This window comes from Scophthalmus maximus, chromosome 3 (assembly GCF_022379125.1).
Source record: "Scophthalmus maximus strain ysfricsl-2021 chromosome 3, ASM2237912v1, whole genome shotgun sequence".
NCBI lineage: Eukaryota > Metazoa > Chordata > Actinopteri > Pleuronectiformes > Scophthalmidae > Scophthalmus > Scophthalmus maximus.
This window is the reverse complement of record NC_061517.1, coordinates 17,569,126-17,594,714: the sequence shown is the minus strand read 5'-3', so window position 1 is coordinate 17,594,714 and position 25,589 is coordinate 17,569,126. Positions and strand designations below refer to the sequence as shown.

Sequence of the window (25,589 nt, the reverse complement as noted above, 5' to 3'; positions counted from 1 at the left end):
AATAAATAATGACGTATACACATTACTTGCTTAAAATTATACTGTGATATGAATATTTAGCCACAATGGCCGGAGTCATGGCAATTACCGGTTTCAGATTCATCATGACCAGATCCAGTTTCCAATTACAGCTGGGTTATTGGTCAAATTAATTTTCTGATGCATCCGACGTGAAGCGTAATGATACAGCGATGCCTCATGTCGGATGGAGACTGTCGTCCATGGTCATTAGACCCATATTTAATGGATGTAGTCTTTCATTTTGTCAAGGCACAGTCATGTTTAAAACCCTCACTCGACCATCAGGTGAACTGGGTGAAAGTCGCTGTTGCAACATAAACACGCCGCAGCTCGTTTTTGATAACCGTGTCCCTGTGTGGTGGGCAGGACATTAGCGTTCTCACACACAGCCCATCCATAAAAATAATCAGGAAAAAGTCAGGGTATGTCTGACAGCATCTTATAACTGACAGTTTGCAGGTTAAATGAAAAAGAAAGACTCACCAGTATGCTCAGCTCTCCTCTCTGGTCCTTAACACCCCCTCTCTCTCTCTCCTTCCTCTCTCTCTCTCTCTTAGTAAAACAAAAGCAGGGGGAACTTCACAGGTTTTTCTGGTACGAGGCCTCGTGACTTCATCAGTTGACATTTACATAGTCCTGCAAATGCACGGGGGGGGGGAATCAGCCGGTTAATACATATTCTTCCTTTCATTTTTAGAGAAGACAGCATGTCGGAGCAACATCGGCACCACGCGGCGGCAGGACATTCATCCATTGAGGTAAAATACAACAGGACAACATTCAGATTGCAGTGAGTACACGAGTCGTCAGTCCAATCACATGACACTTTTCCCACCTTTTCAGAGCTCATCGTCTTACATATCAGAGAACAAGTTCTAGCGCTGCAATGAACATCTGAGGTCTGTGGCTGTGTTGCTGACTCGTGCATTTTTAGCCGTGCTGGTGGCGCGGCTCCAGGGATTGGAGCCTGAAATATCTCCATAAAACTTCGGAGTTTTGTCATTTGACATTCGTTGTCCCGACAGGATCGATCCTCCCGAACGTGTGAAGCCTTTCTTTTTCCCTTAAATGCCACCTGACCAGCAGGACGGAAATAACCTGACAACTTGTTACGACTACTCCAGACGTCGATAGTGCCCAGGGAACGAATCATGATTGGAGATCCCCTGACATTCCCCCGATCTCTTGGACGAATTGCTAAAAAGAAATGCGATTCCCTTCAAGATTTAATGTGATCATCATCGCAATGCCTTCGCTTCTCCTCTACCTTTAAAGTGATCATCTTCCAATACTTTGAATTACGACTGAATACCTCCGGCCGCAGCTGGTGTTTAACGCGCTCAATGCTGAGCAGCGTTCACGTCAAAGCCGTGCTGCTGTGTGTAAGTGCAGCCACTCGGAGCTGAGGGCACGACCGCAGACTGGGTTCTGTTGAGAACTTTTGTTTCAGTCTTTGTTATTCAGTCTGAAGTAAATCAAAACACAAAGCAGTGAACGGTCCACAGCTCTGAGGGTGTGAACATTATACTGTATTTACCCTCGACTTGACACCACTACGCTGGTGTGAAGTGTGACACACGCGGACTGGGCGCATTGGTAGTGAAGGAATATGTCGTAATTGTCATTGTTAATGCAACAAAGAGAAACAAAGCGAGAAGGAGAAAGCGAATCAAACAGACTCACACATAGAAACACTGCCGTACAAACTCCCGCCCACTCCCCGCTGCCGACAACGCGCCGTACAGGGAAGTCCGTCGAAGTCCGGGGATGACTTTGAGCTAGCAGCATGTCAGTAATTTATTTTTATACCCTTATGCTTGAGACGCACTCGTTCACTGACGCGAAGGCAAAGTGTTTCCGCTTTCTCTTTGTACGTGAAACCCTGACCAAAAGCACTGCTGCCGTGACGCCGATGATGGACTTTGCAGGCGGCCTTTGCCTTTGGGTCTTTTCAGACGTGCAGTCATATGGCTGGCTCCGTTTATTCACGAGATCAGTCCACTCGCTCTGCATGAAAGTGTGGTTTGTGCATAATGAACGTAAACAAGACTATAAATTAAAATGAGCTGAATGGCAAACTGTCACACTGCTTGAGTTTTGAATATAAAATACCTCAGCTACCTGTAAAGTAAATCACCTTCCAGTTCCATTACTCCTTTTATGAAATATCTAATTATGGACTGACTTTGCACATGACAGTTTGAGACACATTGGAGAAAAGGAAACAAAAAGAAACTACATACCTTGATAGTAGCACCTCAGAACAAAGAGGTGAACTTCTTGCCAAAACCGGAGATAGCTGGAGGAGAGTGGACAAGAGAAAAAGGTTTAGATGGAAGTGAGGGGAAAACTGAACACCTAATCAAAGTGCTTAGTTTGTGATTTACACTAAAAAAGACATGAAATAAACTGCAGTATTTTCAGTTTGATAGTGACTCGAAAGCGAACCATTGAGTTACTTTTATACATTTGTAATGTCCATGCTATTACATGGCCGTGGTAATAACTTGGTTTCTCTTCAGTCTTTTTGCAGCTCTCAATTAGCTGCTTTGCATTTTTCATTTTGCGCCTCTGTGTAGTTTTTCATTCACTCATTCAAACCTTTAAAGCTAATCATAAGCTGTCATTGTAGTTGTTTGATCGTCTTCCCAATGAGAACTATTTCTATCACTTCAAACGGAGGTCCAGGGGGCCCCATGAGCCCCTGGGTCCGTGTGCCCAGATGGCCAATACAGAAATCTCTCAATGGGTTATTATTTAGAGAATTTGACAAGGTAAGTCTATAGATGGAAAGTACAATTAGAGAATAATTATTATACTATTAACTTAATGATTAATAGAAGTTAAAGCTACCCTTTCAACTAGACTAATGCTTTCCATTATATTATGACTACATCGTTATTATGCTTGTGTCATTTGTGGTACCGTCTCCCAGTTTGCCGGCCTGCTCAGCGGCTCCTCCAGGCAGGATCTTGGACAACATGCTGTCTCCCTCCATGCCAGGCTGACCTGCTGCCGCACTGCCAATCCCCCCCGGCCTAGGAACCGCCTTGGAGCCTGGACAGAAGAACAGAGCGGGGGAAGACGAGAGGGAGGAAAAGAAGAAAAGGGATCCAGAGGCGACGAGGGGTCAGTATCTGCACGTTTAGTTAAATGGTGTACGTATGGTTTTGTTTTTCATTGTGGGTACCAAACATGACCTGTAAATTAAAACAGCGTGGGGAGTAGAAAAAGTTTCCCTGACTGAAGGACAGACTGACTGATTCCACCAAAAGACTGTGCAACCTTTTTAAAAGTTCTTCACCGTGCAGCCCTAATTGCCAAAAGGGAGATCGATATTTGACCAAATTGTTCTTGAAAAAAACATCTAAAATACAATTCAGCACACTGTCACGGCTTATTAGTGGATGTATAGGTTTCAGTGCAGAAACATTCATTAAGCTCTTAATTTAGCTTGGCGCAGATTTTCGGGGGCCCATCCAGCTGAACATCCAATAACACACCCCATCAGCTACAGCATGGCGAAGCAAATACACAAAAAAAAGATGTAGGGCTGAAATGAATGATCATTTTAATTGTCATATAATTTAACAATTAATTTAGCAATTAATCTTTCGGTCAATTAAATGGCACTAAAAGAGTGAAAAAACACCAAACACAGTTTTCTAAACTGACATATTGAAACCGCTTGTATTTAACCATATTTGGAGGAGGGGGGGGCTGAGAGCTCGTCCACTGCACGTCCACCTACACCTGCAACCATGCACCTATTGGACGGTACTAGCTGTCAATCACACAGTATCCCTGTCCCCAATACACACTTTGCTCTATCGTCTATTTATGAGACCCCAATTTACAAAATGAACATCATGTATGAAACTAGAGATTGAGACCATAAAACTGCTCAGGAAAATGTTTACTGATGTTATAAATCAATTGAAAAGAACCATCAGTTTCTCATAGATTTCTATAGAAACTCACTTCCGTATAAGCTTCGCTTTCTGGACTCGGAGCCTACGTCCATTTTTATATTTATTTATACCTCATCAATAAATGAATCACCACATAGTGACTTGGCACGTTCAGGCTGATCGGGCGCCATGAAGTGAAACCCCTCCTGTGTGTTTTCCACTGTGGGATTATCTGCAGATTAATCTCAAACCTCCGTGTTACATAATACAGACACAGGGGGGCTACAGCTGGCAAGTGTGAGTTTTTGCGCGTGCGTGTGTGTGTGCGTGCGTGCGTACTGTACTGTACTGTACCTATGCCTGTGAGTGGGGGCTGGGCAGCTTTTGAAGCCATGACGGGCGCTGCCTTTGCGCCAATAGCTGTTGCTGGAGGAGTGTCAATCTTGGCCTGCAGAGAGAGAGAGAGCAGGAGCGTAAGTTGTGTAAAGCTCTATTTTTCACAGTAAAACCCTGGTAAATAAAGACAGTGGAGGAGAACCATTGACAAAGCTGGTGAAGGATGGGAGGAATGAGGGATCTGTGGGTTCATTAGAGCGAGAGGAAGAAAACAGAGATAAAAGAAAATAGAGATAAAAGATGGAGCGAGAGAGGAGGACAGTGAAAGCCTGTTGTGTTGTGACAGAATGATGTGAATGATGACCGACTGAACGACCAGTTTCAGCATAGTCAACACAGTCGACTGTCAGTCTGAGGCTTCCTGCTGAAAAATAGATCTCCCACTAAGAGCAGCTGCTGGAGGTCCCGTTAGAAAACTTCCCCTTAAAATAAGCAGCCAAATATTTCATCACTGCAGTTGTTTTGTATCTACAGCCCTCAGCCACTTAGTCAAAATGGGATATTAGACCGGTGCACATCACACTTAATATGAATACTATCGCCGATCATACAGAAACATTTGTGACGCAGTGGCTGAACTACAGTGGCTCCTGCACTGACGGAGGAAAGAAAGAGAACCAGACCTTTGCCGATACCCATCAGTATAACCGTTATTGCCATCATGACACAGGACATATGGCTCCTTTCTCTTTTTTACTTTGTGACGTCTGTTTTCTGTAAAGCTCTGTGCGTCGCTCAAAAAACAGGACTTGACAGATTACTGGACTGATGCCAGTTAATCAAATATAATTCAGTTTTTGTTTCCCACTGACTCCAGTCTAGCGGCAGCAAAACGGAGGTGAGGAATTACGATGCACAGCGCAGCACACGGCATTCCAGTATTTACCGGAAAGCCGCTTAATCAATTCTTTTAATTACACAATGGACCTAACATCAGGGTGTAAGTGAATGAGTTTGCAGACTGAATAATAATCATATAACGAATTATATTTAGTGTTTATGGCACCCTGTCAGAGCTACTCCACGGTGGAGCTTTCAGAATAATTCCAGACAAATTTCTGCATAACTTGATATCGGACCGTATGAATTATTTCAATTTGCTTTCCCACTGATAGCGCAACAATGCAGCAATATGGAAATCACAAATGCCTTCAGCAGTGAAAGCATATTATAAATTATTTGGGGATATTCATAATCGACATGGCGGCAGCGGCTTTGTGAACGTCATTGGCAGCACATTCATGTGGCAGAGTGGTGTCAGGAAGTGAAACATTCGACTGCATGGATTTTTTATGATACATGTCAATAGGCAGATTTTTAGACTTAAACGGCAAATAGATTTATATGGATTCATGATTATGGAGTGAATGCAGGGAGACATTTTGGGTGCCAGTTTCGTCAGTGTCAAGCCGAGCGTGAATCAGCAACATTGAGTTATCAGCTGCCTTTGTGTTAATCACTGTGTTGGGTAAGGCCTGCCAACAGAGGCACAGCAGAATTCAAATGAACCGAATGAACTGGTAGGGGATGGATCAGTCCTTGTATCTGGGATCATGGAAACGAGTGCCAAGGGTAAAGACTGGCTGAAGATGATTGATGAGAACATTTTTCCATCAAGATGACTTATTTTGAGAATGTACCACAATTCACAATACTTACTTATTGCATTTTAACATTGCTTACAGCTATACATTTTTTTTTCATGTGTTATTTAACCTCATATTTTGTTTGATTATCTTACAATACCCTCCTCTCTTTGGCGTATCAAGTAGAAGAAACTGCTGCAACATCCTCATTTCTATTTCTTTCTACAACCTGGCTTCCCTCTGTGTGCTCACCATGGTGACTGGCGTGGTTCCTGCCGGACCTGTCTGCCTGGCCTGCCCCATGGGTCCACCTGCTGGTCCCATCTGCCCTGGTTTGGCCTGCCCCTGACCCATGCCCATGCCCATGCCTTGACCCTGGGTTGGGGTCTGCTGCTGAGGGCCGGTGGTTACTGCGGAACCGGGCTGCCCTGGCCTGGCCGCTGATGTCTGGGCTTGTTGTTGGAGCTGGGCCCTCTGTCCTGGTCCCCCATCCGTCTGGGAACCGGGACCGCCCTGTCGCCCTGATCCTGTAGGTCCGCCTGCGGGGCCCTGAGCCCGGGTCGAGCTGCTGCCAGACCTGGAAGAGCCTGAGGGAAGGAACAATAGATTTTTTTTATTCTATGAAAAGTTTGCACTAATTGTTCAAAAACTGTCTCATCTTACCACAAGGACTAAAGAAGGCCACATGACACAGAGACTAAAAAACTCAATGTTTCTAGTCAGATTATCTCTGCCAAAAGATCATGTCTGCCTCTGAGGGTGTTCTGCTTTTGTCAGAATAAAACTCCACAATCATCTGATTAAAGAACTATAGTATTCATTTTACAATAAAGTTTAGCTTATTTTCTTATTACAATGGCATTTTTTTGCTTTTAGATTGTCTACGATAGCAAGTGACAGGAAAAGCGAGAATGAAAGCGAGAATGACAAGCAACAAATGTCATGAGCAAAGATCAAACCAGTGATTTAATGAGTTCACTCCCTAAAACCACAGCCACAGTGGTGTCCTGGGAGAAAACATTTCCTTTGAAAAGTTACGCTTGCTATAGTTAATTAAAACTGTTGATCCCTGAGGGGACAGTTTATTGTGAAAGAGCATCAAACTCCATATTAGCAGAGAGGCATATGAAATATGTCTGCCTGAGACCTAAATAAGAAAAGAGATCTTATCCAAGGATCACAACTTATTATTGCAACAGTTACATTTGAGAGTCTACGGTAGTTAAGGAAATGTAGTCTAGGTCTGTGGGATCTATTTATAGAATTGTCACTTAATTCATTAAATAGGACTCATGGTCTAATTTAATCGACAATGAGAGCTGTTAAAAAATAGTTTATAGAAGAGAAAGTACAGAAATGTAAATTAGAAATATGTCTGGTAGTTGCCAGGTCAAACATATAATTTGTTTTAAATGAACACATTTTGGCAACACTCCTCATCCTGGACAGCAGCCAGATCGCCTGCACTGGGAATAATTTGAATGAGATCTAATATTGTTCTAGGCCTAAAATTGAAGGAGCACATGGTTTTTGCGTGATGTATCTTTTACTACTTCAAAATACTGAATAACATTACAATTTATGTTATATAATATCATACATTTAATTCTACACCTTTAAAGGGATGAAAAGTCAGTTAACAAATGCATGAATTAGTCTGAAAACAAACAACTAGTTGTACAACATTTTTTATGTACTGAAGAATGCTTTGAGATTTACTATTTTTACAGTACTTTACTAGAAGATTAAATTCAGGTTAAATGTCAACGCTGAAATTTGTTGTTACTCTGTCAGGTGTTAATTTGCCCTGTGTGTACCTGGTGGTTGGCCCTGCATGTCCACTGGCGGCTGGGACTTGCTACGTGAGGATCTGTGCGGGTCTCCCTGTCTGGAGGATCGCTGGCCGTGGTGGTGCCCAGACGGATCCCGTGAGTAGTCAGAAGGGTGGTACCCTCCAGACCTTGACTCGCCACGCCTTCCTGTAGAGGATGATCGCGCTGAAGGGTCGTGTCTCATTGACGGGTCTTTGAGGTGCCCCTTGGAAGACCTCGAGGACCTTGGCTCATCTGCATGACGTGAAGAGGACGAGTGGCGACCAGTGCTGCCGTGGTGCCGGTTGTCACGGGATGAAGAGTGTCTCCCTCCATGGCCATATTCATCCTGGGGCCACAGGTCCTCCTCAGGAGGCTCATCATAATCATGGTAAGTGTGTTTGACACCGTGTCGACTTCTCCCAGACGAGTGGCTGCTGCCGTAGTGTCGAGAACTGGAGCGCGGCTTCTCAAACCAGTCAGTTTCTTCCTGGCCCAGATGGTAGGCTTTGGAAACCGAGAGCAGATCACAGTCAATCTCCATGTCGTTCGGAGACAGCGGCATGCAGGCTGAAAGTAGGAAGGAGGCAGGTAGAAGAAGACCGACCGCATGCAAAAGAAAAGAACAGGAGGGAGAAGACAGAAAGAAAGGCAGAAAATAAAAATAAACTTTTACCTCCATGCAGAATACACTTCACGTTGTCTTCACACATTACAAGACAATATACACAGGATAAAACACTGCAAAACAGCCCGTTTTGGCAACTGTTTTTGTACTCAAAATTAAGCAAATGCTGCAAAAACATACTTAAAACAAGTCCGGCTCAAGAAAGAGCATATTCTCGATGCTATGGCTTGATAATGGCAGTAAGACAATTATTGCCAGCACCTCTTGGAAAATGAAGATTTAGTATACAATTGATTTTGAGGGACTGCTTTGCAGTGTAGACAAAGAATACATAAATCAATAATCATGTAAACAAAAGATAAATACCATACACATAATTAAAGATAAATCCCTGTAAAGAAACCATATGCATCTGTGTCGTGCAAAGAACACCTTTCAAGTGAATCACAGTGTAGCGAATGAAGAAAACGACCACGCCGAAGAACCATGCGAGTTTTGGACAGACAGACGACTGGACGAACAGGCGGAAGTACGGACAGGCAGGCAGACAGACAGACAGCAGTCCACTGATAATAGAGCTCCAAGTTACTCAGGAAGAAGAAAACATCAGCATGCAACGGCTGTCTCAGCCTCACTTTGTCTTTCTTTCTCTTTGCTAAGCCTAGCCTCTGGGTGGGTGGGGGACGTTTAGATAAACGGTGGGGGCAGTAGTAGGTAGTGAGACTGCTTGGGCATTCAGCCCCCACAATTACCTTCGCTGTCTGACACAGCGCAATGATAATCGTCTATAATGTACGTATCATCCGATTTGTAGACATGTGTCCGTGGAAGGTCCCGTATGTGGTCTTGTACGTCTGGCAGCGAGTGGCTGGAACCATATTGACCATAATAGTAGTGACATGTACTGCTGCGACTGTCGTACGGGTCGGGACCTAAGCTTGATGATCGACCAGAACCCATGAACCTCCCCAGGGGACTGAGTGGACTCTCCTCTTCAGAGTACTGCCGAGTTGGGTGGCGCCCCTGGCTGTAGCCAGATCGGTAGGAGCGATCGTCCCTCTCATAGGATCGGCTGCGATACCCAGAGTAGTCCCTGGCTGAGATCTTGTCCATGCCGTAGCCTGTGGAACGGGAGCGGCCAGTGGAGGTGTAGTAAATCCGATCGTCCTCCTCCACCATCGAACCATAGTGCCGACCACCATGAGTGGTGCCACTGCCCGCCTCATAAGGACCCCTCTTAAAGCCGTAATCCTCGATCAGCTGGCGCCCTCGAATGTGGGATGAGGGGTAAGCCCCACCTGTAGCTGAGGAATGGGAGGCCAAGTCTGCCTCCACGTCCCGCGCCTCCTCGATGGGGGAAAACTTGGAGATTTTTTGCTCCATACTCCCCAGTTTCCTGTGCTTGCTGCGCTTGGAGGACATGACAGCAGGAGCCAGGAGGCTTCTGGAGGATGGTGAAGGTTTCTGTACCCCGGAGCGAATGCTGCCATGTTTGTAGTCGTAGTCATAGTAATAGGGTGATCCCCCACCCATGCTAGCGCTCACGCTGCTGCTGCTGCCCCCTAGAGGTCCGTGCCTGTAGCTGTTCTTACCCCTGCCGTGGTGGTCGTAAAGCTCTTCCTGCATCGCTGCCTCCTCCTCGGGTGCCCTGCCATACGAGGAGCTGCCAGTTCCCCCACGCGTCGTGCTGCCAATGGTGCTGCTGTGGCCGTGGATTTCGCCCGGGTAACGCCCACTGCCGCCATGATGCATCATGTCCACTGTCGTCGTGCCCAGCCCGTCTTTTGCCGTCAGCTCGCTTACATCATCAATCATCATGTAGTTCCTTGGGATATTTTGCTCTAAGCCAGGAGCCCCATACATCACCTCTGCGGAGCCGTAGGTTGAGGAACTGTCTACAGAGTGCCCATAAGAATTGGATACTGTAGGAGTGTACTGTCCATAAGAACTGGCTGTGGTGGTAGTGTAGCCATAAGTATTAGCAGTGGTTGTGGTATACTGGCCATATGAACTAACTGATGTTGAAGTATATTGCCCATAAGTGCTGGGTGGCATGGTAGAATATCCACCATAGCTGCTGGACACAGGTGCTGAACCATAGGGCCCATAGGAGCTGGCCATGGTTGTCGTTCCAGTGTACTGGCCATAAGAGGGGGCTGCACTGGAATAGGCAGCATCCTGGGCCGTGGTGGTGACCACCACTGTGGGGTTGCTGATCGTCTCATAGTTGGTGGGCATCTTGTGCTCCAGATCAGCAAGTGACGTCTGCCTGGGTCTTCCAGGATGGACTGTCAGAATATCAGCTTGGTGCTGCCCAGGGTATGGGGTGGTCTGGCTGGGGTAGGACACAGCACTGGGATAAGGTGAGCTGTTGGTGGGGTATGGAGGCTGACCGGGTGGTGCAGGCCCAAAACCTGTCTGCCCCTGCTGGGGCTGAGGTGCAGCTGGTAACCCCATGTCTGTCTGGGGGTAAGGGGGCTGAGTTTGGGGGTAGGTGTGGGAGGAATAGGAGGTTTGAGACTGGTATGAGGGTCCTGGAGGGGGGATATGGCTCTGGAGGGGTGTGGGCTGTGGCAGTGCCTGGGACTGCGACACTGTTGGGTAGGGAGGTTGGCTGAATGTTGAAGACTGGTATGGCACACTTGATTGTTGAGTTGGTGCTGCAGGTTGGCTCTGGGGGTACTGACATGAAATAAAGGATGAGCTGGGTGGGTACTGGGCTGCTGTGTTGAAATCACCAGTGAACTGACTGAGAGGGGCAGTGCTTGGCCTCGTTGTCAGTAGTCCATTGGTCTCATGTGATGCAGCTGCAGCTGCTAAACGTAGGTTATTCAACTCACTATCAGACATATAGTCCCTTGTGTCTCCCATACACCTCAGGTAGGCAATATCCCTCCTCTCCCTCTCCTTGACCAGTGTTTCTTTCCTTTGATGGATCCCCAGCTCTAAGTATCTCAGTTTAGCATCAATCTCCTTCTCTTCCTCCTCCAGTTCAGCTTGCTGCTTTCTCAGCTTGGTTGACTCTTGCTCCACGGCCTTCAGCTCGTGGGTGAGGTCTTTGAGAAGGCTGGCTTTAGCTGCCAGGCCAGACCGGGAGCTGGGCTTGAGGCTGGGCACACAGGGCAGGAAGACCTGTTGAAGGGAGGGCGTCATCATGGGCAGATGTGCAGCTGTAGTGGTCTCCTCTGGAGGAGGGCTGGGCAGGGTACGCTTGACCTTTCGGAGCAAAGAGCTCTGCTGTAGGGCTGCCAGCTGGAGAGAGAGAGAGAGAGGGAAGGAGCGATGGGAGAGCAAACAAAGAAGCATGGAAAGAAAGGGATTGGAAAGGTAAAGTACAAGAACATAGGAGTGTAGTATGAGTGATTAATGTGATGGCAGTAAATACAAGTTGAATGGAGAGGGATGGGAGATGGGAAAATGGTAGAAGGTAGGGTGAGGAAAGGTGGGAAGAGAAAATATATTTGTGGAAACCAAATGGAAATATGACATGGACGGGGATAATGGAAAGGAACAAGATGAAAGATGTGAATGATTAAGACATGAAGACATGATTAAAGAGAAAAAGTGAACAAAGAATGGGGAATATAGAGAGGGACGCGAGGAGAGTAGAAAGGAGTGACCAGGTATAGGGGAATGTAGGGTACAGGTTAGGTGAAAGATAGAATAAAATGAGAAAAAGAAAAAGGGGTAGAGTGATATTGTAGGAGGAGATTAATGGAGAGGGATAAATGTGTGTGGAGGGGGTGAGATGAACAAAACAGGAGGAAGACGAGAGAGGAAAACTCAAAAAGAGAAAAGGTCAAGGAACAGAAAAACAAGAGGACGCAACGATAGGGATATACAGGGGAGACAAAGGAGAAACACAGACAGGACGACAGGAAGCAAAGGTGGAATTGGTGTTAGAAGACAAAAATACACAAAAGAATTGTGGCAAATGAGGTTAATGAATACAGTAAATCTAATGCAAACAACTTGAATTATGTTAAATCTAATTGTTGTTTTAAGGATTCAAATATTGAAGTCGATCAAAAGGAACGATAATTTATTAAAAGCTGTGTGACCATCAGCACTAAGATGGTCTGAAATAAATCTTGGTTCAGTTATTTTTTGATAAGAAATATATCATGGAACCACAAAAGATACGTGACATTTGTTTGAATAGACCAGCTTATCTTAACAAATTCTGGTAATTAAATGTTTGGCGACTGTCCAGGAATAAATCTCTATTCAGTTGTGAATTAGGAGGTTGACAGCATGACCATATGGCCAAAAGCTAGTACATGCTTTGGGGTCGGTATTTACCGAAACCAAAATTGAATGTTACCAAACCTTGTTGAATCAAAGTCTTGTTGAATTTATGCTGTTCTGGAGACTGTTCTGGGTCCAACAACTCGGACAGGTATGCACCTACAGAGATTAATTTTGTGCATTTTCATTATGTTGAAAAAGTTTTCTTGTCTTTAACGTATGGTGTGTGTGTGTGCTGACATGGACGTTAAATGACTGAGAGTTCATCTTTTTTTATATGTAGACACCATAACTTTCATTCACCTACTAAACATGTTGCAGCACTTGGAATTCATGAATAGATTATACAATGTGTTGTTTATCATATCTTCATGTCTCTCTCTCTCTCTCTCTCTCTCTCTCTCTCTCTATATATATATATAATCCCCTTAGGAACTTATTAATCACACAATCTGAGCATGTGGGCAATGAAATCATACCCCTGACACTTCAGTGTGAGGAGCGAAAATATACCATCAAAGGGGTGATTTATCACATAACTACCATGACTCAATATTGATAAGCGGAGCTGGACCATGACTTATTAATTGCGTAACTCTAATCCAATGCATCAGCAATTCATCTTACAAGCACTGGTAACACAGTCTTTGAAATAAGGCTGACAAAGTCAGTATCACATTTTAAATCTATTCTTAAAACAGACTCTAATTGTAAAAAAGACTTTTAAAACTTGATTAAGCTTGAATTGTCCCTGCATTTGTTTTATTACATTTCTACCGATTTGCAATATTAATGGTGTTTCAAATTTTAAGATTTTACATTGATTATGTAATGTTTTAATGTAATAATAGTTGCCTTGTGTGAGGCACTTTGCAACCTCAGTTGCATCAAAAATGAAGATCTATAATGCTACTACTTCTACTACTACAACTAATAATAATACCTTTGTCTTACTAAAAATGAGATCTTTATTAATTGGATCTTAAGAATCAAGTCTTTTACTCCAAAACGTCTTCACTGTGAGAGAAGTTGGCCACCTGCAATGATCCCTGTTATAATGATAAAGCATACAGTTGTCATTTTGAAGATTCATTTCTCCTGCTTTGTAAGTAAAGGAGCTTATAATGACCCTGTAGTAGTTATTAAATCACAGAATTACTTTCTTTTTTCCTTGTGCCATAATCCAATATAAGTAATTTATAGATGCCCAAACCACAGTTAAACTTAGACATAAATTAGCCTAATGAGTACCTGAGAGAGCATCAGACTGTACCATCATGAAGCTACAGGATGTATAACTAACAAGAAGAAAAATCAGCCATCTATAGTTAAGTCATTGAATTGAGTTAGTTTGTAGACAAGCTGTTGAACCACTTTTCTTAACCAAAGATTTCTGCAATAAGGGCTCAAGAAAGCTCAACAGTGGATTGCACTTTGTATTTCTTTTTCATTTGAGATTTGGTTTCAGCTTGTAAGATAGCATTTGTTTCAAATAAGGAATTGGGTAAACTTAATACGCAGTTTGCCCTAAACCACATAGAAAATAAAACAATCATTAAATATGAAAAATCCATAACAAAGGGAATCAGTCATCATAGCATTCGCATAAAACATTCATAGCTCGCACAAAATAAAAACGTGGAAACGTGGAAAGAAAGGAATCCTTTCAATCAAAGTCACAGAGGCCATTCAGTATTTATGGCATTGGCAAGTTTCGACGGCACTGAACAACATAAGTGAGTCTAGAGCAAAGATAATGACGGTGTGAATTAATGCTTTATTTTTTTTTAATCAAATGTGATAAATCAGCCAATGGTCTAAAGTGCACGATACAAGTGCAATGTGTGTCCAAATCCAAATATTTTTGCTAGTTTAATAGTGGAAAAAATGGTAGCTCCACCCATCACATTTTGTTTAAAAGCAATGTACTTAGTATCTTAATTAATCATGGATGTGTATTAGATTTTATAAGAAAATGGGAGAGTGCCATGTCCCATATCCCATTTCATGTTAGTAGCAATCAGATGATACAGGTGTTGTTTGCCTGCCAATATAGGTTCATATTACTTTCTTGATAATGCAGAGAAATACTGCACCACCCATCTCAGACCATGTTTTAGTTGGCCAATTGTGCAATTGCTTTCCACCGCCACAAGACAAATGTACCACCAATTCACCTGACCACACCTCATTTTAAGACCAAACAGCTCTTGGCCTGGTTGGCAGAGATGCTTAAATGCAAGTGCATTTGCTGTTTAAACAACTTAGGTGCTACAGTACATGGGGAAATGAAACCTGTGTCGCACTCGGTCTGAAACGAGTCAAGACATTTGCGTTGCACTTGGTGCCGGTTTGCACCAGTTATAAGATTGGGCTACATATCATTAAAGTGTTGTTTGTATTGCAAAATGTGCTTTTTGTATGGTTTGTGTGCAAATAGTCAATACAACAAAAATACAGAATTTAGTCTAGCTGATAACATTCATCATGTTGCCCATAAAATTAGTTTTCTTGGGCAGCCCATACCTCCACTGTTTAACTAGCTTTTCTAGACTTTTACTCTGAACCCATTTTAATAACTCCTATACTTCTAATTTTATCTTTCAATGTGTTTTAATATCAGTATGGCTTGAGTGACGTTACCTGGCTCTGGAGTGCTTGTTGTTGATACAGGGACAGCCTGGCCTTGGTGTGTTCATCTGTGGTAGGACTGAGGGGCTTAGGGTCTGACATGGACCTTTGGGTGCTCTTGATGGGTCGGGGCATAGATTGGTGTCTCTGGGGAGACTCTGCTGTGTAGGACTTCTGCTGAGGTGTGACATGGGCCTTGTTCAGCCGCTCACTGGACAGAGAAGTCTCCAGCAGGCGGTGAGGGGAGACAGGGGAAACTGGAGAGTAGAGGACTTGTGGAGATTTGGGGACTGTCTGCTGCTGCCGGATGATGCTGGAGATGGACTCGTTGTGGAGGTGGTTGTGAGGCTGGTAGTTGATGTCTAGTGGGTCAGGGCGACGGCGCTCAAACTTGGCTGCGTTCGCTGCAATGTGCTGCTGGCGCTGCTGGGTCAGAAGGTCTGCAGAACTGGAATGTTGTGTACCACTACTAGTAGAGGAAGAATATGGACTGACTGTAGTTGGTACGCTAAGCTGTGGAGCTACAACACCCTGGGACTGGGCTTCTTGGTCAGTTTGGCATGCTAGAGACTGTCCTTTTTGGGTTCGCTCAGGTCCGGAGATGTAGTGCACAATCTCCACTTTATTTGGGTCTGGTACTGTCACATGGATTGCTGGGGACACTCTTCCTAGGTGCTCAACTTCCGTCTGGCAAGACATTTCCCTCATGGTCTGGACAGCGATACTGGAGGATACCATTTTGGGCGTGTCTGTTTTTGTGTCAGAAGCTGTACTGGTTGTGGTGGCAGTGCTGCTGCCAGCTGCATTGGACTCGGAGTGCCGGGAGAAACGGGATCGTCTTCGGCGGACCGGGTGTTCCGTCTCAACTTTGTCTTCATCATCGTCTGTTTGGACAGAGCAGTCAACGCTGCGACCGCGCCTCCTGGTACGATGACGCATCATGTACCTGGTGATGGAGAGAGGAGAATAGAATAAGAAGTAAGGGACAGAGCAGTAATACTTTTCAAGTTAGATTTATATTTGTTGTTGCACAAAGGATATCATTGGAAATATTTGTGTACCTGCCTATACCGAACACTGTGGGTGTAACTTCAATTACATACAATAAAATCCCAATGCACAACTTGTACTAGATTTATACCCCCATCCACCTATATGCTCAAAACAGATGTCTGTCCACTCTCTCACTCCACACTCCAACACACAGATCTTTACCTCTCCTCCCTGTCTTCATCATCTGTCTGCACACAGCTGTCAACAATCCTGCAGGGGGAGCCGTAGAAGACCACGCCCTCACCATCCAAACTGTCCCTGCTCAGCCTGGTCATGGAGCTGTGCTTCCTCATGTTACTCCTGGTCTCCATGTGCTCTTCCTGGCTCCTCAGACACATCTCTGACGAGGAGTTGGGGAGGGAACGGGAGCCCATCTGTCCGTTGGCATCCAGTTTTAGAAAAAAAGGTTGTTAGGTGTTGAACGTTTCCCCCACTCAACCTTCAGTTGAGAGTGAAACAACTTTTCAGAGAACTGGCAGGGTGTAGACATTAATGCATGTACCATGCAACAAGAAGTCAATTCAGTTTAAGGTCCTATGTTATGGAACGTGATATGTTATTGTCTTGTCTGACAATACAACAGATCAAGTGTTTAAGTCCACCTATGGCCTATTTAGAGTTACACTCTACATTGCCATTCAGTTAACAGCTGAATTGAACATTTTTAGAAAACACATTCTAATTCTTTTGTTTACTGAATTTCATTCATTATGCACAAATGATTTTGTAGACAACATTTTCTTTGCTAGCTCAATTAATGAGTTGTAAGGTGGATTAATGAACACTGAGAAAAATTTTGCTCTAGATAATATCCTGTTAAAAAAGTGAAGTATCACACACCTACAGAGTAGGTAGGCAAGGAGTAAGGCTTGTGTAGTAAAGAATGACAAAGATCATTACTGAGAGCTTCTTGTAGCATGCTTCTTCTGTATTTCACACTCTCTATATCCTAAAATTATCTGCCACTGCTGCCTCATAGATGAAGGCTTCAACATTAATGCTAGACGATGTCACACCACTTACTGTATAAGCAATCTACCAGTCCTTTACTCCCCTCACCTGCACACTCTGAGCTGCAGCAGTTTTCTGTCTCTTTTGTTCCTGAAGCTGTTGCTGTAGCTGATGCTGTAAAGACTGGATCTGGTCTAGCTGGGACTTCTGCTGAGCCAGCTGCTCCCTCTGGAGAACAAGTTGTTTCTCACGTTCATGTTGCTGCTGTTGCAGAACCTAAAAAGTGTCGGTGGAAATAGGAAGAGGAAGAAGCACACATGGGCAAAAACAAAGAGCGAAAGGACAAGACAGGATCATGGAGAAGCATGGTACAAGAGATGGTTGAGAGAAACCCAGGTGAGAGGGGAAGAAATTATAAAGAAAAAGATGGAGAAAAGATAAGATGAGAAAAAAATGAGAGACAGGGAGAGACAGTAAAGACAAAAGAGGACAAGGTTGTTGAATTTTGGACAATTGGTTGTATACAAAAGGATCAAATTTCAAAAATGCAAATTAAATCACAAGACTCTTGAAACTGAATGTGACATGAAGTTGTTCTTCTGCTGATGGATTAGTTTTGAAAATGGTTCCAAGTTAGTTGAAGTTGAAGTTTTGCATATATTGCAAAAAACAAGAAGGGAAGCGCAACATAAATGAAGTGCAGCAGGTGCCGATTATTGCGATTGCCAGTCATATAATGCCCATAAGAAAATGTTTTATGGATATTCTGTGTTGCTTAAATGACAGGCTGGTGCAAATAAAGAGTTAGGGGTTTGACCTATACTCCAGGTTATGAGATGCACATTAAGCATTCCACCTTTACTTCATTTTCATTAAGAAATGCTTCCACACCTGTTTAACAGAGTTAACTTGAAAGATTTTCAACTGCTTGTTCTATCAAAAAAGAAGAAAATTGTCATGTTAGCCTTTCTCTTATCTATTAAAACATTTGCATGATGCTAAAAGGAGCTGAGAAAAGCAATATATTCTAATGCAAGTTTTTACAAAACAATGTATTCCATTTTCCTTTTGAACATGAAACCACTTTACAAACTAAATCTGAGCATCATGAGTTTCCAAATCCATGTATATACTACAGTTATGGTCATGCACACTTCATAAAAAGAGAACATCTATTAAAATACACAACATAGCATGCGGATAATAGATTTATACTTTTGTAATGCAGGCTGGATGCAAACATGTCTTTGAGCAAAAAAGTCATCAGTCCTTAAGTTTCATTAGCATTTTATCTAAAACAGATTTTTAACACCATCTTCTAAAAGGGATATTTAATGGTTTCACTGGCATTTTTAAAAATAATAAAACTGTCGCAGTCTCATACATGTACTTTCTTCAGGAACTGATAGACATGCATTGAAAGACATGCATTTATTGTATACTGTACATAGAATTTGTTAGTTTTTCAAGTATTTCTGGGGTTAAAGCATCTTGCAGAGAAACAAAAGCTATTGACATTACATAAAATTATTTAAACTGAATCAGGTACAAGACAGTAAGATTACCACAAAACAGAAAAGGCAAAACACAACATATATCGAATGCAAAATAAAACAATCAAACAAGACACCAACGATCAAACTCTTCATTTGGCCTCCTGTTTCTCCCTCTACCTGTTCCTTGATGCTTTGCAACTCCTGCAACTCTCTCTGCACCAGAATCTGTTCCTTCTCCCTGTGTATCTTCAGCTCTATCCTTTCCCGTTCCAGCTCATCCTGCAGGCGCATTTGCCGAAGTTTCTCCAGCTCCACGCGCTCCCTTTCCATCTGCAGGAGCTGCTCCTGCTGCCGATGCAGCCTCTCTGCCTCAGTTTCACCCTCCTTGTGTATGGCACCTGGTGGAGGAAAGGGAGGAAGACCCCCTGGAATTGGCAAACCCCTCAAAGTGGCAGAGGGGCCTACTGGAGGTTGAGTGTAGCCGTGGGTGTGTGAAGGACCTGAGGGTGGATAGGCATGAGCTGCTGGAGGTGGCTGTTGTGGCTGCTGAGCAGTTGTCACTTGTTGTTGTTGTTGTTGTTGTTGTTGTTGTTGTTGACTGTTCAGGTGTGCCTGGGATAAGTTTATTGGCTGCTGCTGTGGCTCTGTTGGTATGACAACTGTTCCTCCAACAGAGGTGATTTCTGCTGATGAGGAGGTCACCGTGGCACCTTTACCAAGGTAAACTGGTTCATCCTGGACTGTAGAGCTAGTAATTGTCATGGAAGCAGACAATGGGTCACCAATTGGTGCTGAAGTAGTCGCAGCAGCAGCAGAAGAGGCAGTTATTGATGTTGTTTGGAGAAGACCTGGTGCTGGGTGACGAACTGGAGCTTGTCCGGCTAAGGGCATTCTAGGGTTCATAGGTAGTCTGCTAAGACTGGATAGGGGCACAGGTGTCATATTGGCTGAAGGGTATGGCCTGTAGACCCCCCTCAGTATTGGATGAAGAACAGATGCAGGCTGGGTTGTGATGGGAAGTGTAGAAGCGATGGGAGTCTGAATGGTGGAGTAAATCATCCCATCAGAAGACCTAATAGCAGCAGGGTACATAGCTCTGAGACTGGCCTGTCTGGCATTGATAAGGTTGGTTAGTGCTTGACTGTGGGAGATTGGCTTCCCATCAAGTCCAAAGAGGAGGTTTTGTCTCATGCCAAGACCAGCTACAAGTCTAGCGGCCCCCGGGCCAGTTCCTCTACCCAAAGTGCCAAACTGCATCAAGTCGGGGTTGCTTCCATACCGATCAATGGAATTGAGTGCTGCACACATCCGGCTGATCTCCCTGGCAGTTGTAGCACTGTACTGAGCCAAGTTAGCTTCCTGGAAGCTAGCAATGTCACGAGCAGTGTAACCATAGTCTGAACTGATGTTAGACAAAGAGTTATATCTCCTAATGGGCAGTGTTTGGGCTGTGATGTCTCCTCCATGACGTAAATCTGTATAGGAGCCATACTGCATCCCTATAAACCCTCCATAACCCTGTTTCATGGCAGTTAGATCCATGCTAAGTTCTCCTGAGACTTGAAGGTGTGGCTCTAGTTTAGAATGGTAAGACTGCAGCCCAGCATCAGCTAGGTTTGTATCCGACATTGAAGGCTGGAGCTTACCAGGGAAAGGTAACGTGTATGCCTTACGTTCATCAATTGGATACTCATGGTACCTTCCAGGTTGTCTTTCTTGGTCAGACTCATAGGTGAGAGGTGGAGCAGATGGGGGCATTATGCCTTCTTTCTCAGAAACACCAACACAGCTTCCACCAAATGGAAGTCTGTAAACAACATCACAGCAAGCTGGTTGGTTGTCAGGTTTAATTTGGCCATCGGTTTGATCCAAAGCATCCTGTCCTTCTTCTACCTTCACTAGCTGAGTTACTGCCCTGGCCTGCTCTGGCCCTCCGTCAATCTGTACTACCATGCTATGTGGGGATTTACCACCTGACATCAAACCCGGAGGACTGGGCTTCCCTTTCAGCTCAATGGGACCAGTGCCATACATTTCAGGGTTAATTACTGGTGATACCGCACTGACCACAGCTGAGGAAGTGCTTGTCTGGCTGACAAGTAAGTCTTTTTTAAGTAAAGGTGAGATCTGGCCAGTAAGGTTATACCTGGTCAAAGCAGATGCTTGGTGCTGCTGATGTTGCATCTGATGGTGCTGATGCAACTGCTGTTCAAGAAGCTCTTGTTGCATCTGCAGCTTCTCTTGTTGAATTTGTAGCTCTCTCTGTTGGATACTTAGGTCTTCCAGTCTGGCATCAATTTTTGGTATTGATGGGTCAGTTGGAGGTGAAATTTGTGGTTTGTTCTGTGAAAGACACACAGCAGAACCCATGCCCTGGCCCAGATCCACTCGATTTTGATGCGGGTCACCATAGACTGTTGGCTGTTTAGGCTGGGTCATGAACATTGAAGCAGCCACAGTGACACTCACAGTGGTTGGTGTGGTGATTTCCTGGTTGTTCAGGTTCATAATCAGTGGCTGGACAATTGTTGAATGTCTGCTACCCTCTGATACACCATGGTATTTCCTGCTTTCAGTGGCCAATGAGGTGAGATCCATTCCTTGGTCAGTCATGATTATAGGAGCTGGTTTGGTGACGGTTCTGAGGTCCACAACACTTCCACCTTGGATCATATGGCCCTGCTCTACCCTAGAAGTGCCTGGGACAGTAGATATTCGACAAAGGGAGATATTATCCATTGACACAGACCCTCTGGTGTAAGTGCTGGCCGTGGTGACCATACTTGTTCCCACATTTACCTTCTCCACTCTTTGTGTCTGGTAGAAACTGCGTGTAGGAGACTGTTGGTAAGGTGGAGTGTCTGGAGGGCTTGCACATGGGGAGTATGTTTCAAAGGTTGATTGGCGGCTAAATCGGGTAGGCGAAGACAGAGGAGAAGTAGCAGTGTTGACTGTCATTGGTCTTGCTGGGCTTTGAGGTGGGGAATATGGGGCATCTTGGGAAGCCTGCTGTCGATATAGCCGCGGCGAAACTGATCGATGTGACGTTTGGGTGCCCTGAGCCATCACTGGAGATGTGGGTCCAGAGCCAGCTGACTCCATTCGCAATGCTGAACTAAATGTTTGTGTGGAGAACTCAGCTGTTGCCCTTCTGGAAGGTGATCTGGTTGGACTCTGTGGTGGTGGTGAGGGAGAAAGTGGAGGACTGGTGCTCCTGTAATAAGTTGTATACTTGGGAGAACGTGGCTCAATAATTCTCTCAGTAGAAGATGTTGAGCTGTCTCGCACTTGCACACCCCTGGTGTCCCCCACCCTCCTGGTGATCACCTCTCTTTGACTGTAGGCTTGGGTAATCTCTGCAATCTTGCTGCATACACTTGAAACTGTGGCTGATGATGTGGCAGGACTTCCTGTGTGTCGGCTATATATTCCAGACTGAGTAGAAGTCATAGTGTGGCTTGAACTAGTCTGTGAAATAGTTACTGCATCTCTGGCATAAACTCCATAAGCTGCAATAGTGGTGGCAGCCACTGCTGGGGTTATTCCATTCTTTCCTGCCTGGCTTTTGATCCTATCTTTGTGTCCATCCTTTGCAGAAAAGTGCTGTGTTACTCGGACATCTGGGATCCTTCCTCCAGTCTCAGCAAAGGACACAGGAGCAGAGATCTGGGTGGGGCTGGTGCCTGGGGTCAAGAGAGCATTGCTCTGCTCCAGCAGCTTGGCAAAGGCTGAGCCTGTGTCTAGCAGCTGTTTGTCTGGGTAGGAGGTCTCAATCTCAATTTCTACTTGCTCATCAGTGGCCTGCTGCATTTTGGTTATGTTCTGAGAAGTTTGTCGGATCTCTTCATAAATATCTGTTTCTGTTTCTGCTGCCTCATTGTCATATCCTGTTGGATCCTGTTCGTATTCATACTCATCATCATAACCTTGTCCATTAATATCCTCCTCATAGTACTGCCCAGGCCTTCCATGTTGTTGCTGCTGTTGCTGCTGTTGTTTTTGTTGTTTTTGAAGCATTTCTGCCTTCCTCATCATCTCCTCATAAACTTCCTCAGCACTCTTTAAAGGTTTTGAAGCTGAGGATGGTGCTGTGGTAGTTGTTGCTGTTGATGATTTCTCCATTGGTGAATAGAGAGACATAAAGGTAGGCAGGTTGTACTCGCTGCCTGACTTGTAAAGTTTTGATTCATAACCCTCAGCCTCCGAGTCCAGACTCTGAGGGGAATATTCGGAAGCAGAAGAACGATGGAGCTCTTCCATTTCTGCAGCTTGTCTCAGCTCTTCTGTTGGAGAAGCATCCTCAATGGGGGAGAGATTGCTAGGTGGTGTCTTGGACCTCTCTCTGCGCCTTTGAGCCCTCAGCTCTTCCTTATCCCTCTTGGTCTTTCGTGCTGTGCTCCTTATTCTCTGTTGTTCTACCTCCCTCATCTTCTCCTGCTCTCTCAGAAGTTCTTCCTCCTCTCTCAGTTCATCCTCTTCTGAAGAGTCTTCAATGGTGGGAAGGAGAGGGCCATGGGAGCGGTGGCGTGCTTTCCGTTGCTGCTTGGCCTCTTCTAGTCTTTGTCTCCTGCTGGGGCTACTATCACTGTCCTCCTCCATTGATGAGATGGAAGTAGGAGACTGACCTGAGCCATATGAGGATGAAGTAGGTGGCAGAGTGGAGGAGTAGTCACCTCGAGAACGCTCCTCAGGAGATCCTGTCAGACTCTCCATCTCTAGCTCTGGTTCCCGATCAAGACTCAGGTCATTTTCATTGCCCAGCTCCATGTCTCGGCTGTAGCTATTGGTATTATTGAGTTCAATGGTTTTGAAGCGCCTCAGGCCTCCTTGTGATGCCATCAAATCTTCCTCACCCTCCTCCACTGAGCCTTTATAAACATCAGTAGAACTCTTAGTTTCCTCTTCAAAACTGCTGGAGTGGTGCTGAAGACGTCTCTTCTCTTTCCCTGAGTCAGAGATGATGTGCTTATGGTGGCTTTTCTTGGGTTTCTGGTAGCCATATCCTTCATCTTCCTCATCCTCCATCTCTTCCTCCTCTTCATTTTCTTCATCAGCACTCATCTCCATTATTTGTCTCCTCATAAACTCCTCATCAGTCATTTCTGTGGGCTCTGCCTCTTTTTCCTTCTTTTTCTTCTCCTTCTTGTCCTCCTTTCCTTCCTTTCGTTTCCCCTCCCAGTCCCCACCATCTTCTTCTTCCTCCATTATGTCCTCTAGTTCCTCATCAGAGTCGTATGCATCTGGTGGGATTGACAGGGACCGTGGGCGCTGCTTTCCTCTGTCATCCAGATCTCTTTCTCTGTGCTTTCTTCCCCTTCTGTCTGCCTTCTCCTCAGAGAGGCTCTTCTCCAGCAAAGGCCTCATGGAACTCTCTAGTTTGGTAATTTCAGAAGGACTTGGTGGGGAGCCCCGCCCACTGATTCCCCTCTCGCTTAGCTTCATCTCCTCTTCTTGGATTAGACCTGTAATTTCACTGTGGGAGCTGGAGATGCCATCAGAGGAGTAGCCGGTGTCACTGAGGCTCTGGGGGCTACGTGACAAGTCATGTGTACTGCTGCTTTTTGTGTCCTAAAGAAAGAAAAATAAAGAAAGAAAACTGCATTAGATTTGGGGAGGCTAGGGTTTTTCCATTTTAGTCAGTTTATGCAATGTGTGAGAATAAATTAACATACAGAATGTAGACAGTTTAAGCCCACAAAATTAAGATCCTGAGTTTAAATATGAAATCAATATATATATACACAGTATAATATATCTATGTACAAATTAATAATAAAGAAAAAATTAAGAAGGAAAAATAGGTCTTGATTGAAGTGATATATCTCATCGTTGCCTGTGCAATAAAAAAATAATAGATTTATTAATTAAAAATCACAATTCTTGCTATAATGTTTTAAAAAATATCGGAAGGGAACTCCATTAAGTAACAGACTTTGAAATATCAAACAGACAGCACAATACAGTATTCAGTTTGTTTCATATGAACCCTTAAATCCCATTACAGAAATTAAACTTAATTCGATGAGGCCTTTTTTTCGAACCTGAGTTGTTAATGAGCTATTTGAGTATGTGGGCCCAAATTGAATGCTTACAATTTATCTCATAGAAAAAAGAAGAAAAAGTGACAGGACTGAATTCACAGAGTGCACAATTAATGTACGATTACACAGAGAAAGACTGAAATTTGCCAATCCTATTTCCAAAACTGAACATACAATATCAGATATCAGACTATAACTATAACTGTCTGCTCTTTTGAACAAAATCTTAAAAAATACTTGAATTTAATTGCAATGTAACTACAACTAAGTTATGAAATAAAGATAGGGCTTAAGGCAACAGTAAAACCAGGGTATGATCTTCTTCATTAAGGAGTGAATTTTCAAAAATAAAATAAGACAGCCTGAAGAAAAACAACATTATTATAGTTATCAAAAAGTGACTTGCAGCTATTTTTCTTTCAAACAATTGTTGAGCCATTGATGGAAAGAGGTTAGTCAAACAGTTTTTTAGGAGGGGATTTTTTTTTTTCAAAGAAAGATGTGGAATCAAAATGACTTGAACATAAAAACTACTCAAAACTCCTTCATCAATGGCTCTGTATTGGATGCTGGTTATTAACATGCCAAATCATAAACTCAAAGGGACTAACCTGGTAAAGGAAAGAGGGGAGGAGGAAAGAATTCAACATATATAGAAATTTCATATATATGAAAATCTTTTCATGACGGTTACAATACTTCAGAGTAGACTTTTCTTTGAGCTCTCTGTACTTAAAATTCCAAGCAGCTCCCCAAATGAGGAAGGTCTGCAAAGCCTTTGAAAAGGCCTGCAGCAGTATTACAACAGCTGAGGGG

General features: G+C 44.1%; 1 protein-coding gene across 3 annotated transcripts in view; it reads right to left on the bottom strand.

Moving 5' to 3' along the window:
• The window catches only part of bsna (bassoon presynaptic cytomatrix protein a), a 102,349-nt gene that overhangs the window by 7,590 nt on the left and 69,170 nt on the right, over nt 1-25,589 (bottom strand). The window contains exons 4-14 of one of the 3 annotated variants that reach the window (XM_035645940.2): nt 18,910-24,300; nt 17,345-17,512; nt 16,448-16,659; nt 15,245-16,178; nt 9,106-11,605; nt 7,732-8,232; nt 6,167-6,501; nt 4,287-4,380; nt 2,947-3,078; nt 2,265-2,320; nt 505-657 (exon numbers count right to left, since the gene is read on the bottom strand). In XM_035645940.2, coding sequence (XP_035501833.2) covers nt 2,280-2,320; nt 2,947-3,078; nt 4,287-4,380; nt 6,167-6,501; nt 7,732-8,232; nt 9,106-11,605; nt 15,245-16,178; nt 16,448-16,659; nt 17,345-17,512; nt 18,910-24,300 — 10,308 coding nt within the window. In that variant the 3' untranslated portion in view covers nt 505-657; nt 2,265-2,279. Of the gene's footprint in view, nt 1-504; nt 658-2,264; nt 2,321-2,946; nt 3,079-4,286; nt 4,381-6,166; nt 6,502-7,731; nt 8,296-9,105; nt 11,606-15,244; nt 16,179-16,447; nt 16,660-17,344; nt 17,513-18,909; nt 24,301-25,589 lie in introns of all 3 variants that reach the window. The other 2 variants (XM_047331255.1, XM_047331256.1) reach the window with 2 other exon arrangements.